The sequence below is a fragment of the Capra hircus genome, chromosome 11 (assembly GCF_001704415.2).
Source record: "Capra hircus breed San Clemente chromosome 11, ASM170441v1, whole genome shotgun sequence".
NCBI lineage: Eukaryota > Metazoa > Chordata > Mammalia > Artiodactyla > Bovidae > Capra > Capra hircus.
In genome coordinates this window covers 100,133,764-100,148,719 of record NC_030818.1, presented here as the reverse complement: position 1 = coordinate 100,148,719, position 14,956 = coordinate 100,133,764, and the positions used below count along the sequence as shown (strand labels likewise).

General features: G+C 57.9%; 1 protein-coding gene across 1 annotated transcript in view; it reads right to left on the bottom strand.

The window, feature by feature from the left end:
- Positions 1-14,956, bottom strand: part of HMCN2 (hemicentin 2) — a 173,956-nt gene that overhangs the window by 82,202 nt on the left and 76,798 nt on the right. Inside the window, exons 23-29 of the mRNA XM_018055981.1 lie at positions 10,698-10,825; positions 7,816-8,070; positions 7,037-7,123; positions 2,288-2,482; positions 1,273-1,403; positions 791-938; positions 305-431 (exon numbers count right to left, since the gene is read on the bottom strand). Coding sequence (XP_017911470.1) covers positions 305-431; positions 791-938; positions 1,273-1,403; positions 2,288-2,482; positions 7,037-7,123; positions 7,816-8,070; positions 10,698-10,825 — 1,071 coding nt within the window. The remainder of the gene's footprint in view (positions 1-304; positions 432-790; positions 939-1,272; positions 1,404-2,287; positions 2,483-7,036; positions 7,124-7,815; positions 8,071-10,697; positions 10,826-14,956) is intronic.

The window sequence follows — 14,956 nt, the reverse complement described above, 5'->3', positions numbered from 1 at the left end:
CACAAGGGAAGCAATGGTAAACTTCTGGTTCAGAATGGCAAACATTATATGAATACCTAAATTTTTTTTTAAAAAACCTTTAAAAATACTTTTGAAAAAGTTTTGAAAGTAAAAGGAAGGCTGGCCGAGTAATGAGAAGACTCTGCCCGTGGAAAGGGGGGTCTCACCTGGGTGATCTCTGCCTGGGCCCTGGGTGGCTCACGCAATGCGCGTCAAACCCCATCCCTGCAGAGTTCCACCTCCCCAGAGGACCCCACACACGCACACTCAATCCAGTCCAAGCTACCCGCCAGGGGCCACTCACTGCCCGTCCTTGGTCCATTCCACCTGGGGTGTGGGGACCCCTGAGGTCCGGCACTCCAGCTCCACCCCTGCACCAGCCAGTCCCACCACCTCCTGGGCAGCCTCGGCTCCAAACACCGAAGGTGGAACTAGGGTCGAGAAAGGGTTGGACGGGAGGCGGCGGTGAAAAAACCTCAGCTCCTACAATCCCTGCCTGCCCTAGGGCCTTTGCCTGTGCAGACCCCCTGCCTGCTCACCCTTCCCTTCTCCCACTCGGCCCTCGTGGGAAGCTCCCCCAGACCCCTGGCCGAGCATCCCCGGCTCTGTGCATCCTCAGCGCCAGCACTGCTGTTTTATATCGCGTGGTCCCACAGCAGTGACACAGCTGTGCCATGGGCCCCTCTGTGCCCTAGCTTCCAGCAGGCAGTGCCCCCACACACACGCCTGACAGGAGAGGGGCTGCAGGGCCAGACACCCCTGGGAGCTGGGGGAGCTCCGCCTCACTCACTGAGCACGAGCAGATCGAAGTCCCTCTGGACAGCCCCTGCCTGGTTCTCGGCTCGGCAGGAATAGAGGCCAGAGTCGCCCTCCTGGATCCTGGGAAAGTGGAGGGCCCGGGCTCCATCCAGAAGGCGGTGGCTGCCCACAGCGGGGATCTGAGCAGAAGAGGCCCAAGGAAACTGGTGGAGGGAGGGTGGTCCGGCCACCCCCTAGTCCCCAACAGCAGTGAGGAAACTGAGGCCCAGGTTCCAATCGGTGACTAGAACCCAGAATGGTGCTGTGCCCTCTCCACCATGCAGCCCTCCAGGCTTCATTGTGGGGCCACAGTGAAGGGACCCCCGTGGCCCTGAGCCCCCAATGCATCCCCAAAGACACCTGTCCCCTTGCCACATCTCCCAGCCACATCTGGTTACCGCAGGAACCCGTCCAGAAGGCCTGCACCCTGTCCATATCCCACCCCGAGCCTGTCCACCCCTGGGGGACACCCACCTGCCTCCCGTTCTTGAGCCACGTGATCTCGGGGGCCGGGAAGCCACTGGCGTCACACTCCAGGGTCAGGGACTGCCCCGCCATGCCCGACACGTTGGCCCTGCGCCCGTCCTCCCGGAGGCTGGGGGGCACTTGGGAGAAGGAGAAGCAGAGGTGCTGCCCCTCCGCAGGTCAGCCACGGCCAGGGACCCCATTTGGGCCGTTCTTCCTGGCCTGGAGGGCGGTCCCGACTCCCCCCCTTCCCCAGCTTCTGGGCTTCCAGGACGCCCATTCCAGACTCTGGCCGTCAGGAGCCGTGTGGACCTGGGAGTGGCCACAGCGGCCTCACCCTGGTCGAGCCCAGGAACTCTACTCGCTCCGACATCCAGCTCTCCAAGCTGCGGGAGCCATTGGTTCCATCCAGTTCTCCACCCAAACGGTTGTCATGGTCACCAAGGAGGGTGCCTAGGGGACCACCCTGCCCCCCAGCCATGGAGTTAAGAGTCTCTCTAGGTGGGGCCTAGGGATGTCTTTGAAACAAACTTCCCAGGCAAGTCATTACAGGGCAAGCGGGCATGGCTGGTTACGGGGAGGTGGAAGGTGGTTCCATTAGGAACCCATTATTAAAACGGCTTCTCTCACCCCCTCTGTGACCCCAAGTTGAGGGAAGCGCTCCCCTCCCCCTGCACACAGCACCCTGGACGAGGGGGCCAGGTTCCAGGGAGACATGTGGGCCTTGGGAAGTGGGAATATGAGCCTCAGGTAGTTTCAGCAGCTTTAGTGGGAGGTGGGCTTTGACCACCAGTGAGCATTCCAAAGGAGATTCACTCCTAGCCCATTTTAAAGTCATTTATGGAATTCCGGGGTCTCCTTACACTGTCTCCGTGGGGGGTTCTCTGCATGAAGAAAGCACCCTCCCAACAATACCCTCAAGCCCTCCCTGACAGGCATGAGGGACAGAGAAGCAAGGATCTATATCCTCCGGGCAGTGCACCCCAGGGTACCATCACCCCCCAGCTCTGGGGTCCCTACTCACCATGGACCACCAGCTTGGCTCTCCTGGACGCAGAGCCCGCCTCGTTGGTGGCCTGGCACTCGTAGTCTCCGCCGTCAGAGGGAGAGACGGAGGCCAGGAACAGAGAGCCTTCGTCCAGCACCACCAGGCCTGGCCGGCCACGCAGCGGCTCAGATGACGGGCCCTTCCGCCACGTGACCTGTGGCTTGGGCGTCCCTGGCAGGGCACCGGCTCGTCAGCACAAACACCCTGTCTCCTTCTCTGTCCACACCCACACTGCCCGCCCCCCACCAGCCCAACCCGGGTGCAAACATCACTGACCCTCCAGGCGGGGGTCGCCTCAGATTCCTCCTGGTCCCCAGGCTGCAGGTGCCCCACACCCGGCCCCTCCGACCCAGGGCTGCACGTCCACCCGGCCTCCCAGCGCCCCCAGACGCCGGTTCCCTTTTCAGAGGACCCAACCCGCCTGGAACTATACCCTCACAGGCACTCCCACCGCCCACCCCTACCCAGTGTCTTCCTTTGCCCCCCACCTACAGCTTTCTAATATATATAAGATGCACTTTTTTTTCATGCTATATATGGATTTTTTGGTCTATTGTCTGTCTTCCCGCACAAAGTCCAGGGTCTCTGCTTTGTGCCCAGCGGCAACCCCAGCCCCTGGCACCCAGTAGGTGCTACAGGAAAGAAACTAGCCCTCCATGCTCAGCCCTGGTCTCGTCCCATTGGATCATCACATAAACAGTGGAGGCCCCGGCTCGGCCTGGCCTGATCTTCCTCTCTGAGGCATGAGGTGGGCACTGCTGGCCACACACCCCCCGCCCCATGAGAGTCCCCATCCCCCAGAACGCCCTTCTCCATCATCCCCCACGTTGCACTGTCCAGAGTCTGGCTCTGCCACCGGACTGTTGGCTCACAAGGCCTGGAGCACAGTGGGTATGGGATATAAACAGCCGGGGCACACAGTAGGTCCTCAGATCAGTGTTGAAGGCATGACCCAGTCTTCCAAGCAACACACGTACCCAGGAGGCGAGGTGCCCAATGGTCACAGCCGGGTTCGGGTGTCGTGAGCCCCAGCTCTGCAGAGGCGCCAAGTGACTTCAGGACAAAAAGCAACCCTACTCACAGCCCTGCCCGCTGGGCCCTCACCTCCCTTCCTGCCTCCACCAGCGCCCAGGAAGAGGGCAGCTTGCAGCACCTCCGTCACCCCCGTCGGGATCACAGTCATCACCAAACACCGTCATCATGAACGGCTGCCACTGCCTTTGCCTACTCCCCTGGCAGCTCGGGGCTCTGCCTGCCTCACTTGCTCTCTTATCCTTGCTGTTGCAAGGAGGAGTGGGCCACCTCACTTAGGGGGAACGGGGAGGGGTGACATCAAGAGGTGGCACGTCCAGGTTCCCCTGGTGATCCAGTGGTTAAGAATCCACCTGCCAATGCAGGAGACACGGGTTCGATCCCCGCTCCGGGAAGATCGCACATGCCACAGAACAGCAAAGGCCCGTGCACCGCAACTACTGAGCCCACGTGCCAAGAGCCCGTGCTCCGAAACAAGAGAAGCCGCTGCAATGAGAAGCGCCCGCGCTGGGACTGGAGGGTAGCCCCTACTCGCTGCAACGAGAGAAAGCCGGCCTAGCAAAAAAGACACAGTGCAGCCAAAAATTAATAATTTTAAAAAATGCAGCACATTCAAGACATCCAGGGTTTCAGGAGGCCCTGCCTGAACAGCACCAACAAGTGCTGGGGACTCTGCCCGCTGGCCGTCTCGGAAACGGAGGGACCACGGCCACCCACGCTTTGTGATCTTTGGGCTACTTGATCCTCCGTGTCTGTTTTCTCACAGGCTCCTCTGCCGTTTCCTCTGTGCCTGCCTAGAATGCTCGTCCAGGTGACCCACTGCCAGGGTCCCGCTCCCCAGGGTAGGGACACGTGTGTGAACACACAACACACAAGTACACCCCCACAAACACACACATGCCCCTCCCAGTGTCTCATCTTCTCCAGAAGACCCCAGCCCATCCTCCTCCCCTTACCCAGAGACCAGGACCTTGGAGCTGCTGGCCTGGCGGGGGATTGTGTTTTGAACACTGGAACTTTTTTTTTTTAATGCAAATGTCTAACCCCTGAACAAGCTCTGACCACTGAACTCCACCACTGCTCTGAATGAAGACTCCAGGGACTTGGGGCTGTTGCTGAAAATCACTCATCTCATTTCCACTCCCATTTTAAGGGGGTCGAGAGGGGAGCGGTGATTGTCTCAAATCACCAGCAGGCTGGTGACCAGGCTCTTGGCCTCTGCAGCACCCCACAAGGAGGAGGCAGATGGTGCCACTCACTGCAGGGGACCAGAGTTCCCAGGGGACACAGCCGGGTGCTTAGGGCTTTCTCCTTTAGACATCAGAGCCCAAGGGCGCATGGCAGATGAACGCTAGTGCCCAACAGACAGTCACATGCTTGAAAGGGAGAAGGCCAAGGGCAGCTGGGCAGTCAGGGTTGGAGGAGCAGGCAGTTTTAATGAAGGGGACTTGGATGATGCCGACCTGGCTGAAGTTAGGCCCAGAGGACGCCCTGGCTGACCAGAGATGATGCTGGTGTCGTGGGTGGCCATGAGGCATCAGGGCAAGAGGCGGTGGTTGGTGGTCCCACGGCCCACGGCCCATTATTGTTGCTTAGTTGCTAAGTCGTATTTGACTCTTGGCAACCCCAAGGACTGTAGCCTGCCAGACACCTCTGTCCACGGGATTTTCCAGCAAGAATACAGGAGTGGGCTACCATTTCCTTCTCCAGGGGATCTTTCCGACCCAGGGATTGAACCTGCATTTCCTGCATGCGTCTATATCAGGACTCCCTGTACAAGAGCGACCGAAAATTTTTTTTATTTATTTTTTTTAGGCTCCAAAATCACTGCAGATGGTGATTGCAGCCATGAAATTAAAAGATGCTTGCTCCTTGGAAGAAAAGTTATGACCAACCTAGACAGCACATTAAAAAGCAGAGACATTACTTTGCCAACAAAGGTCCGTCTAGTCAAAGCTATGGTTTTTCCAGTAGTCATGTATGGATGTGAGAGTTAGACTATAAAGGAAGCTGAGTGCCGAAGAATGGATGCTTTTGAACTGTGGTGTTGGAGAAGATTCTTGAGAGTCTCTTGGACAGCAAGGAGATCCAACCAGTCCATCCTAAAGGAAACCAAGTCTGAATATTCATTGGAAGAACTGATGCTGAAGCTGAAATTCCAATTCTTTGGCCACTTAATGCAAAGAACCGACTCATTTGAAAAGACCCTGATGCTGGAAAAGATTGAAGGTGAGAGGAGAAGGGGACAACAGAAGTGGAGATGGTTGGACGGCATCACCGACTCAATGGACACGAGTTTGAGTCAACTCCGGGAGTTTGTGATGGGCAGGGAGGCCTGGCGTGCTGCAGTCCGTGGGGTCACAGAGAGTCAGACCCAACCGAGCAACTGAACTGAACTGAACTAACTGTGCGTGAGTTCAGTTCATTCCTTGCTGTTACCAGATACTAACACAAGGTGGCGGCCTGGTCAAGAGCGAGATGATGGTCCCTTCAGGTGGTCGGCGCCCAGGGCTCCAGGGTTTAGTCGCTCAGTGGTGAGTGCCTCTTTGCCACCCCATGGACTATAGCCCGCCAGGCTCCTCCGTCCATGGGATTCTCCAAGCAAGAATACTGGAGTGGGTTGCCATGCCCTCCTCCAGGGGATCTTCCTGACCCAGGGATCGAGCCTCTGTCTCCTGCCTCTGCAGCATTGCAGGCGGATTCTCCACCAGCTGAGCTACCGTGGAAGCCCATGGCTCCCGCCTGTCTCCTACCTGCCCACCCCTCGTCCCTTTCCAAGGACTTCTCCAGGCCCCGAGCAACAAGGGAGTGCAGTGCCAACTGGAATCCGCTTTCCTAGCTCCTGCCAGTCTTCCCGTAAGCTGCCACTTGCCCCCCGAACACCCAGACGCCTCCTCTCCAAGAGAACACTGTCCACGTACAGAGGAGGCATTCAGGCCATCTTGGTCCAAAGCCAGAAGAAGCAACTCGGGCTGGCACCCACTGGGTGCCACTGGGAGGCTTCATGGACGGTGGAATCGCTCCACGCATTCAACACGTTTCCCCAAGCCCCTACTGTGTGCCAGGCACGGTGCTGGGACCTAGTACTCCTGCAGTCCACGGCAGCCCTCTGTGGAGGGGTAGGTGTGACCCCACTGGACAGCTGAGAAAACTGAGGCTCAGAAAGGACATGTGACCTGCCCAGCACTGGGCAGTTGACCAGGGGTGGCGATCTTGACCCCACACAGTACTGTTGCCGGAAGAGGTCCCCCAAGGGACGGTCTGCCCAGAACCCTGTGGATCCATGCTCTGTGAGAAAGTCTAGGGCTGGGGGAGAGGCCGGAGCCACAAGCCCTGATCCCAGGACCCCGGGGCCTTCCTCAGCCCCAGTGTTACACCCCCTGGGCACAGAGGGACTCAGGGCTTAACAGGTACGGAGCTAGGGGTTGAAGCATATTAGGTCATCTTCCAGGTGTGTGACCTCAGGCAAGCTGCTTACCCGCTCTGAGCCTAACTTGCCCCTAATGAAAAAGAGCTAATGCTAATACCCAGCCTACAGGGGTGTGGATGGGATGAAGTGCCTGGCATGGAAGGCAGAACTGGGGACCCCACAACCCTCCATACCCATGGGCACTGCCCACAGTGAGCGACCCAAGGCTCTGGAATGCGGGTGGGTTTTCTCCCCCGCCCAGCCCACCCAGGGCCCAGGCTCACCTCTGGCAGGACACGGCAGGCTGGCATTCTCTCCTGCTATCCTCTCCAGTAGGCCGCTTGTCTCATCGGCCCCCCAATGTGGTGGCTCTGGTGGGAGATGATGTGGCCACACTCACACCCCAAAACCCAAAGCCTGGTGCCCCGCCCCCCCGACCAGGAGCCCAGGGCTTGGGTGGTGGGAGCATTCCCTTCAGAGCCTCAGCTGGAATAAGGGGCGCAAGCTCTGCACCCCAGCCCTCAGCCTCTGGGCCAGAGGCGTCAGCTCACCCCCCCGCCCCAGGGTGGTCCATGGAACAGCCTCTAGGGCCACACATAACCACCCCGGGCTCAGGGGCTGAGCTCCGGCATCCGGCCCCTCCAGCAGCAGCTTTCTGCGTGTGTTTCAGATTCATCAGAGCAAACAGGCTAGCCCCAGGGATCCAGAACTTTCTATTCACCAGACACTTCACACGCATTCTCCCACTGACCCCTCACATATTATTAGACACATTTTATGGGGTCAGAGAATGAAAATGACTGGCCGATGGTTGTCCAGCTGGAAAGTGGGAGAAGCTGGCCCCAGGCCCAGGCGTCTGCTCTTCAATCAGCAACCCCAGGGCGCCTGCAGCCCACCCTGAGGAAGGAACCCCGCCCCCGCAACCCGGGGCTGGTGAGAGCTGCCTGATGCGGCCTCAGGTCTGGGGGAAAGAAGCAGTCCAACAGCTCAGAAGCCCAGACAGCTGCAGGCGGCTGCAGAAGGTGGGGGCACCAGGGAGCTCTGGGGGTCGGGGGCCACTCACCCAGCACCCTGAGATCCAGCTCCCAGGCGTCTACCCCGGCGCTGCTGGACGCCTCGCAGCGGTATGTCCCGGCGTGGGAGGTTTGGATGGCCGCGAAGTGGACGGAGCCATCGGGCCCCTCACCACGCAGGGCCACCCCATCCTTGGACCAGGTCACCCGGGGCTCCGGGCTGCCCTCGGCCACACAGTTCAGGTCCACGGCTTCTCCCACTAGCACCTTCAGGACCCGCGGGCCCGGCTGCACCTGGGGGGGCACTGACAGGGCCACAGGGAGGGGGGTCAGGGCAGGGGCTCGGGGTGTCGGGGGGATGCAGAGCCCAGACCCACAGAGCAGGCCCAGCCTGCTCAGGGCTCTCCGCATCCCTGGGCATCACCAACCCACAAGGGGGCAGGGGTGATCTGAGGCTGATCGTGCCTCGGTTTTCAGGAAACGCTATTAGGACGCCTTGTGTGGACCCCTTCCCCTCCCATGCGTGAGTGCCATCACCCTTTCCCCTGAGCAACCATCTCTCATCAAAGAATGGCTCCTCCATGCTTGGCTTACTTCCCCACCCCACCCAGCACCCACCCCCACTCCCGGGCTTGCCCCCAGCACCATGTGAGAATCACCAGCTCGGTGTGGGATGGGGACACCGAGGCCCGGAGGGCAGCAGGCATGAGCGGGAGGCTTCAGATCCTAGCCCTGCCCCTCGAGGTCACAGGACCCTACATTGGCCAGGGCCTCGGCTTCTCCTCACAAAGCTGCCCCGGGTGCAACAGGACATAGCATCAGAGTGGCCAGCGTGGAGCCTGGTCCACAGTGGTGCTTAACACGCAGCGGCTTAGACCCACTCTCAGGGTTCCCAGCTCCCTCTTTTCCTTTCCCTGGGGTGGGGTGGGGTGGGGGCGAGGGAGATGATGGGTTTCATTTCTTCCACATTTTCTGTTTTCAAGTCGCTTTCCCATCCTCCATCCCACTTGGTCCCTCCCACGGGTGGGTGATGCCATGCCCATTTTGCAGATGAAGAAACTGAGGGTCAGAAAGGTTATGTGACTTGACCAGACTCATCCACTCCATACTGGCTAACAGGAGCTGGACCAGCCCCAAGCCTTGGTCTAGATGAGCTGGAATCCAAGTGGTTTCCATACAGCCAGACTGGGTGAGCCCAGGAGAATTCTCAGAGACTTGGAAAAGTGTCCTGGGCCCTCAGGGGAAGTTGAGGACACCCACTCCCTTCCCAGCTTCAGAGGAGGATCCCGAAGATAAGACCATCCATGGGAGCTGGCCCCTGGGCAGAGATTGGCTCCCCTACCACCAGCCCAGAGCCTCGTTTTCCAGGAGCAGGAGGGTGGACAGGGTGCCTACTACCCCCCTGAAAACACTAACAGTTTCCACTGTGCTGAGCACCTGAAGTCATCAGTACCCTTACTGTGAGATAGGCATTATTGCCTCTATTTTATAGACAGGAATGGACTTCCCCGATGGCTCAGACCGTAAAGCGTCTACCTACAATGCAGGAGACCCAGGTTCAATCCCTGGGTTGCCAAGATGCCCTGGAGAAGGAAATGGCAACCCACTCCAATATTCTTGCCTGGAAAATCCCATGGACAGAGGAGCCTGGTGGGCTACAGTCCATGGGGTCGCAAAGAGTCGGACATGACTGAGCAACTTCACTTTCTTACAGACAGGAATCCAAGGCTCAGAGAGGCCAAGCAGCTGGCCTAAGGTCACAGAGCCAGTCGGTGGCAGAGTCAGCATTCAAACCCGGCTCCGTTCATCCTCCTGCCCCTGCTTCCCTCTCTCTCTCCGGGGCTGTGCTATGCTTAGTCGCTCAGTCGTGTCTGACTCTGTGTGACCCCATGGACTGTAGCCCTCCAGGCTCCTCTGTCCCTGGGATTCTCCAGATAAGAATACTGGTGTGGGTCGCCACACCATCCTCCAGAGGATCTTCCCAAACCAGGGATTGAACCCAGGTCTCCCGCACTGCAGGTGGGTTCTTTAACATCCGAACCACCTTCTCTCTCATACGCTCATGTAAACACACAGCAAAGCTTTGAGCCCCTCCCTCTCTGAACCTCAGTCTGTCCACCTGTAAAATGGGAAGTTAAGCCTAGAGCAGGGGTTGGCTCTTTCTGGAAAGGGCCAGAGAGTAAATATCTTAGGCTCTGCAGGCCAGATGGTCTCTGTCTCAGCTACTAACTTTGCCATTTCAGCGTGAAGAGAGCCACAGACACTACGTAACCGAACGTGCGTGGAGGCGTTCCAATGAAGCTTGTATTAACGGACACTGAAGAACTGAGTTTCATATAATTTTCATATGTCACATTATTTGCTTTTTCTCCCCCAATCATTAGAAAACGCAGACATCATTCTTCACTTGTGGGCCAAATGAGAACGGCGTGTAGGCGAGGAGCGGCTGAGGGCTGTGGTTGGTGGACCCGGGTCTCAGATGGCTCACTGGGGCTCTTGGAGGGGACAGGCTCCCCACCTCTTTGGTGGAGTGACTCCATTGGGTGGCTCCTGTGAATGGGACCTGGACCCCCCAGGTGAACGGCCACTCCTGGGCCCCCACCTGGGCTGGGACCCAGAATCCCCTCTGTGAGTCGCCCTCCCAGCCCCTAAGTCCCTGCCGCCTTGGGGTCCCACCCTCGATTCTCAGGCGGGAGCTCTGAACAGCCTTGTCTGAGCTCAACCAAGGGGTACAGGAGAGGGGAGGAATAGGGGTGGGGAGAAGGAGAGACAAGACTTGAAAAGACAGGAAATTAGGTAGATGGAGCACACACTGGAGGGCCATGAAAAGGTGACGGAGCCTGGCGGGGGATGGGGAGAGACACCAAAAGGCCCGGGAGAGATGGGGGCAGGGGCCACGTGGTGAGACGGAGGCTGCCAGCCCGGGCCCTACCTTGCACCCTGAGGATGTAGTACTGAGTAGCAGACCCGGCAGGGTTACTGGCTGTGCATTCGTAGAGGCCGCTGTCACTGACCTGGGCCTGAGCCAGACGCAGGGAGCCCGGCAGGAGAAGGTGATGCCTGAGGAAATGAGGGACACTGGTGAGACCCCAGCCAGCCCCACATCTGCTGGAAAGGTCTCATGACCCAACCAGTTGCCTCCTCCAGGAAGCCAGCCAGGACTGAGGCAGTATCCACCACCCACCCTTCACCACTCCCTTGCCGTGCTTCCAGTTCCCCAAACCACCAGGCCAAGGCCAGGTCCACTCCAACTGCTATAAGAGACAAAGAGCATTAGGCTAGGAGTCCGCTGGCTGGGTTTGACTTTGAACTCCGATTTTGAGCTGGGTAAAGCAAGTCCTCTTGGAGTCTCTGTTTTCTCATCTGTAAAATGGGTACATTAAGGAATGCTATGACTGGGGCTGGTGAACAGATTCCATGTGGGCTCAGTCCAAGGCCTGGCACCTGGTCGCCAGTTACTCCCCCTCTTCTAATGCACACACCTATCCCTCAACCCTGCCCTGAGATGCGGGGAGGAGGCCTCACTTGGAGGACCCCTGGCTTCCAGGGAGAAGCTGCCGGCCAGAGGCCCTCTGCATCTACGGGTCAGCTTCACCCAGACTCCGAAGCCTGTGCTTTTTGGTGTCCAGCTATCTGGCGCTGGGCTCTCGGGAGGAAGCTGTGAGGCTCCCCCATCACTGCCCTCCCCACTCCAGCCCACCTGCTGAAGTCACCCGGCCCCCATCCCACAGAGATCTGGGACCCTCAGCCAGGCTCCTGCAGCTGGACTGGACCCCAGGGGACCCCCGCAGACATGATATCACTGGCCCATGTGTGCTGGCTCCATGTAGCCCCTGCCCCCATAGAACTGGGAGGGCAGCTGCGGCCCCTGGCCCCGGCCAGCCCCGAGCGCTAGCAGCCAGCGTAGGGGTGGGAGACCCCCAAGGGCCAGTCCCTCCCCCGCCTGTGCTCATCAGGGTCCAGCTGGGCTCCAACCCCGGTGCCCACTCCCTTCTCAGCTAAATCTCAGATTCCTCCTGTGCAAAACAGGGATGACAGTGGTCCCCCATTAACTAAGCAGCTGCAAGCAAAGTACTGGGCATACACTGATCCACCAGGTCGATATTGCTGGCAACTCACTCTCTGTGCACTCTCGGGCCACTAGCTTTGCCCTGCGGGTCCTGCGTCTCCCCATCTGTAAAGTGGGGTTGTAATCCCCCTGCCTAGTAACCCCCTCCTCTAGTTTGCCCTGAGCGTCCAGCGGGCACTTGGGGCAAGTTCTCTGAGGACAGCTGTGAGTGATACACGAGCTGGCGGTCTCCAGAGCCCAGGCACCTGGCTGGGGCCACAGGCTCCAACCCTGTTCTGCCACGTGCCTGCCGTGTGATGTTTGTTAAGTCACCCAACCTTTCTGTGCTTTGCTGTCTCCTTTGCAGGGCAGGGGGAAATAAGGCAAAAGCAGTTCTTCTTCCTCATGGGGTTGTCCAGAGGATGAAAGACCTAATTCACAGCACGGTGCCTGGAACAGTGTGAATGTGTGCTTAGTCGCCCAGTCCTGTCCCCCTCTTTGCGACCCCATGGACTGCAGCCTGCCAGGCTCCTTTGTTCTTGGGATTTCCCAGCAAGAACCCTGGAGTGGGTAGTCATTCCCTTCTCCAGGGGATCTTCCAGACCCAAGAAGAGGGACACACTCAATGAAGGTTACCATGGTGACAACATTACATCCGTTACAATATGCAACATAATTCTGCATTGTTTAAAACTCATACAAATGGCAAAGCGTATGTGTGCGTGGGTCCAATTCGTTCACTTTTCACCGCTGCATAGTAGTCCTTTGTGTGACTTTACCACACCTGATTAATTAGTTCTCCCTTTGGTGTACGTTTAAACATCTAGATGTTTCTTCTTTCTCCCAACCCTACTTTCCTTCCTTTGCTCTTTCTTTCGCCACCAGAGCCCTCTGCACACTGCTGTGTGTCCCCCACACATAGGAGCTGGCCTCCTGGGCCATACCTAGGCTCACACACCATCAGCTCTCACAGAGGCCATCACTCCCTGCTGCAGGGCAGGGCTTCTTATCAGAATTTACAGCCACATGTGAAACATACACATTCCCAGGCCCCAGCCAGATTTGGGGGGTGGAGCCTGGAATCAGGGTTGTACCAAGACCCTCTGGGGTCCACCCCTTGGGAGCAATGCCCCGGGACACAGGGAAGTGCCCCTGCCCCCCAAAAGTGACCCGGAGGAGCAGGCAGGAGCCAGGCTTTGACAGCAAGTGCTATCGCCCCCACCCATGACCTTTGGGCTGAGGAATCCCTCTCCCCGAGTCTGTGTCCTCACCTGGGATCACAGAATACGGTGCGTATGAAGTGACATGACACACACAAAGTCCGTGGTCCCTGGGACGTAGTAAGTGCTCCATACACAACCCCGCTGCTAGTAAAAAACTCACCCCCAGTGTCCATGTGCTCGCTCCCAGCCCCCAATCAGTAGGTCCCTTAGTCTTCCAAAGTGGAAGAAAAAGGAGCAAAAACACCACACAGATGTCTGTTTGTCCCCGTGACAAGTAAACCTCTCCCCTGTGCGGCTCCACTGCCCTGGCTTGGCTCTTCTCATCCACTGCGGTCGTGTTTCATTTTTTTAGGTTAAATAATGTCAACATCCAACAACACGAGCCAAATCAGCGTGAGGCTGAAACATACACACTTAATCACACTTGGGGCGGTGACATGGCTCCCTCAGGGACTTTGCTGCAAACCTCGACTAGCCAAGAGGGGGACCCCCTGGGTCAGTGGAAAGATGTCTAGGCTGAGCACCAGAGTTTTGGGTCCAAGGTCCCATTCTGTTCTAGAGTGTGCAACCTCAGACAGGGCAAACAACATCTCTGACCCCAACATCTTCATATTTGAAAAGGCAGCTCTGGATTCCTTTTATCTCAGAGGTTGCCTTCTAGTCCTTCTTAGAACTTTAGAGAATAAAGGACCTCTTGCTCCTTCCCTCCTCAAGCCCTTAAAAGGATAGGAAGTGGGAGCTTCTGGGGAAAAAAAAAAAAAAAACCAATAATGAAAGAAACTTCCAAAAGTGGAAACAATTCTCAACAATAAAAGAGGCCTCTTGTCTTTCTCATGATGAGCCCCAGGTCATTTCCTAGAAAGGGAAGGCTGCTCGCTATATCACAGAGGAGGGGACAGAGAGAAGGGAGACTCCATCTTATAGACGGTCAAGCTGAGACCTCTAGAGACTCCTCCATCGCAGCTTTCACCACACTGGCCTATGACCATCCGTCACCCGTGGGCCCTTAAGAGGACATATTTCCGTCCACCTTATTTGCCTTTGTATCCCCAGAACCTTGCCCAGACCTGGCACAGAGCAGACCCCACTCAGACCAGACTTAGGACAATGATGTGAGGCCTGGGATGGATCAGTGAGGACCTGGAGGTCTGGGGGTTCCAGGGCAGCCCTTCTGAACCACCCAAACCCCATGCCCCTTGCATGCTCTCTCCATGTTCCCAAGGCTCCCCGAGGTTTGGGGGCTACAAGCTCTGGGCACAGGGATGGGCACGGGCAGGGGCGAGGTGAGAGGAAGCGGGGAGAGGGCTGCCGTGTGCCGGGTGCATGTGGTGTAATTAGCAGCAGACTCCCATGCAGGGAGAGCAGCCAGATGGCTCCAAGTGGCGCCCAGATGAAAACACGGAGAGGTTCGAGGGGAATTTCCTGTTTATGACATGCACTGGGCGCAAGCCTTCGCTGCTGGCTGTGAGGTTCACACAGCCACGCAGATGGTGGGGGACGGTGGTGGGGAGATCCACCTACCCTGCCGGGTCCCCCCGGCCCCGAGAGCTCCAAGGGGAACATACCTGCCAGGAGAGACCAGAGGGCATTGGGTAGATAGTGCCAACAATCCCAGGCTACACCTTTGCTGCAACTCAGCTAGGGGTCTCCTCTCCATGCAGCTGCCTCTGCTGCCTGAGGAGGACCCTTGCTCTCACCCAGAGGCTCCTGGGACCACGACGGCACTTATCGCACCTGCAGCCACCTGTTACTCTCTGATGGCTCTGTGGGTGGAGGGGCCAGGTTCCTGCCATGTCCTCGGCCCTTAGCATGGGCGCTGGCCCATAACAGGTGCTCAATAAATATTTGATGGCAAATCCCAATTGTCCCTGTCCACACACACACACACCTTCCCACCTTTGCTCACAGTGTTTCCCACAC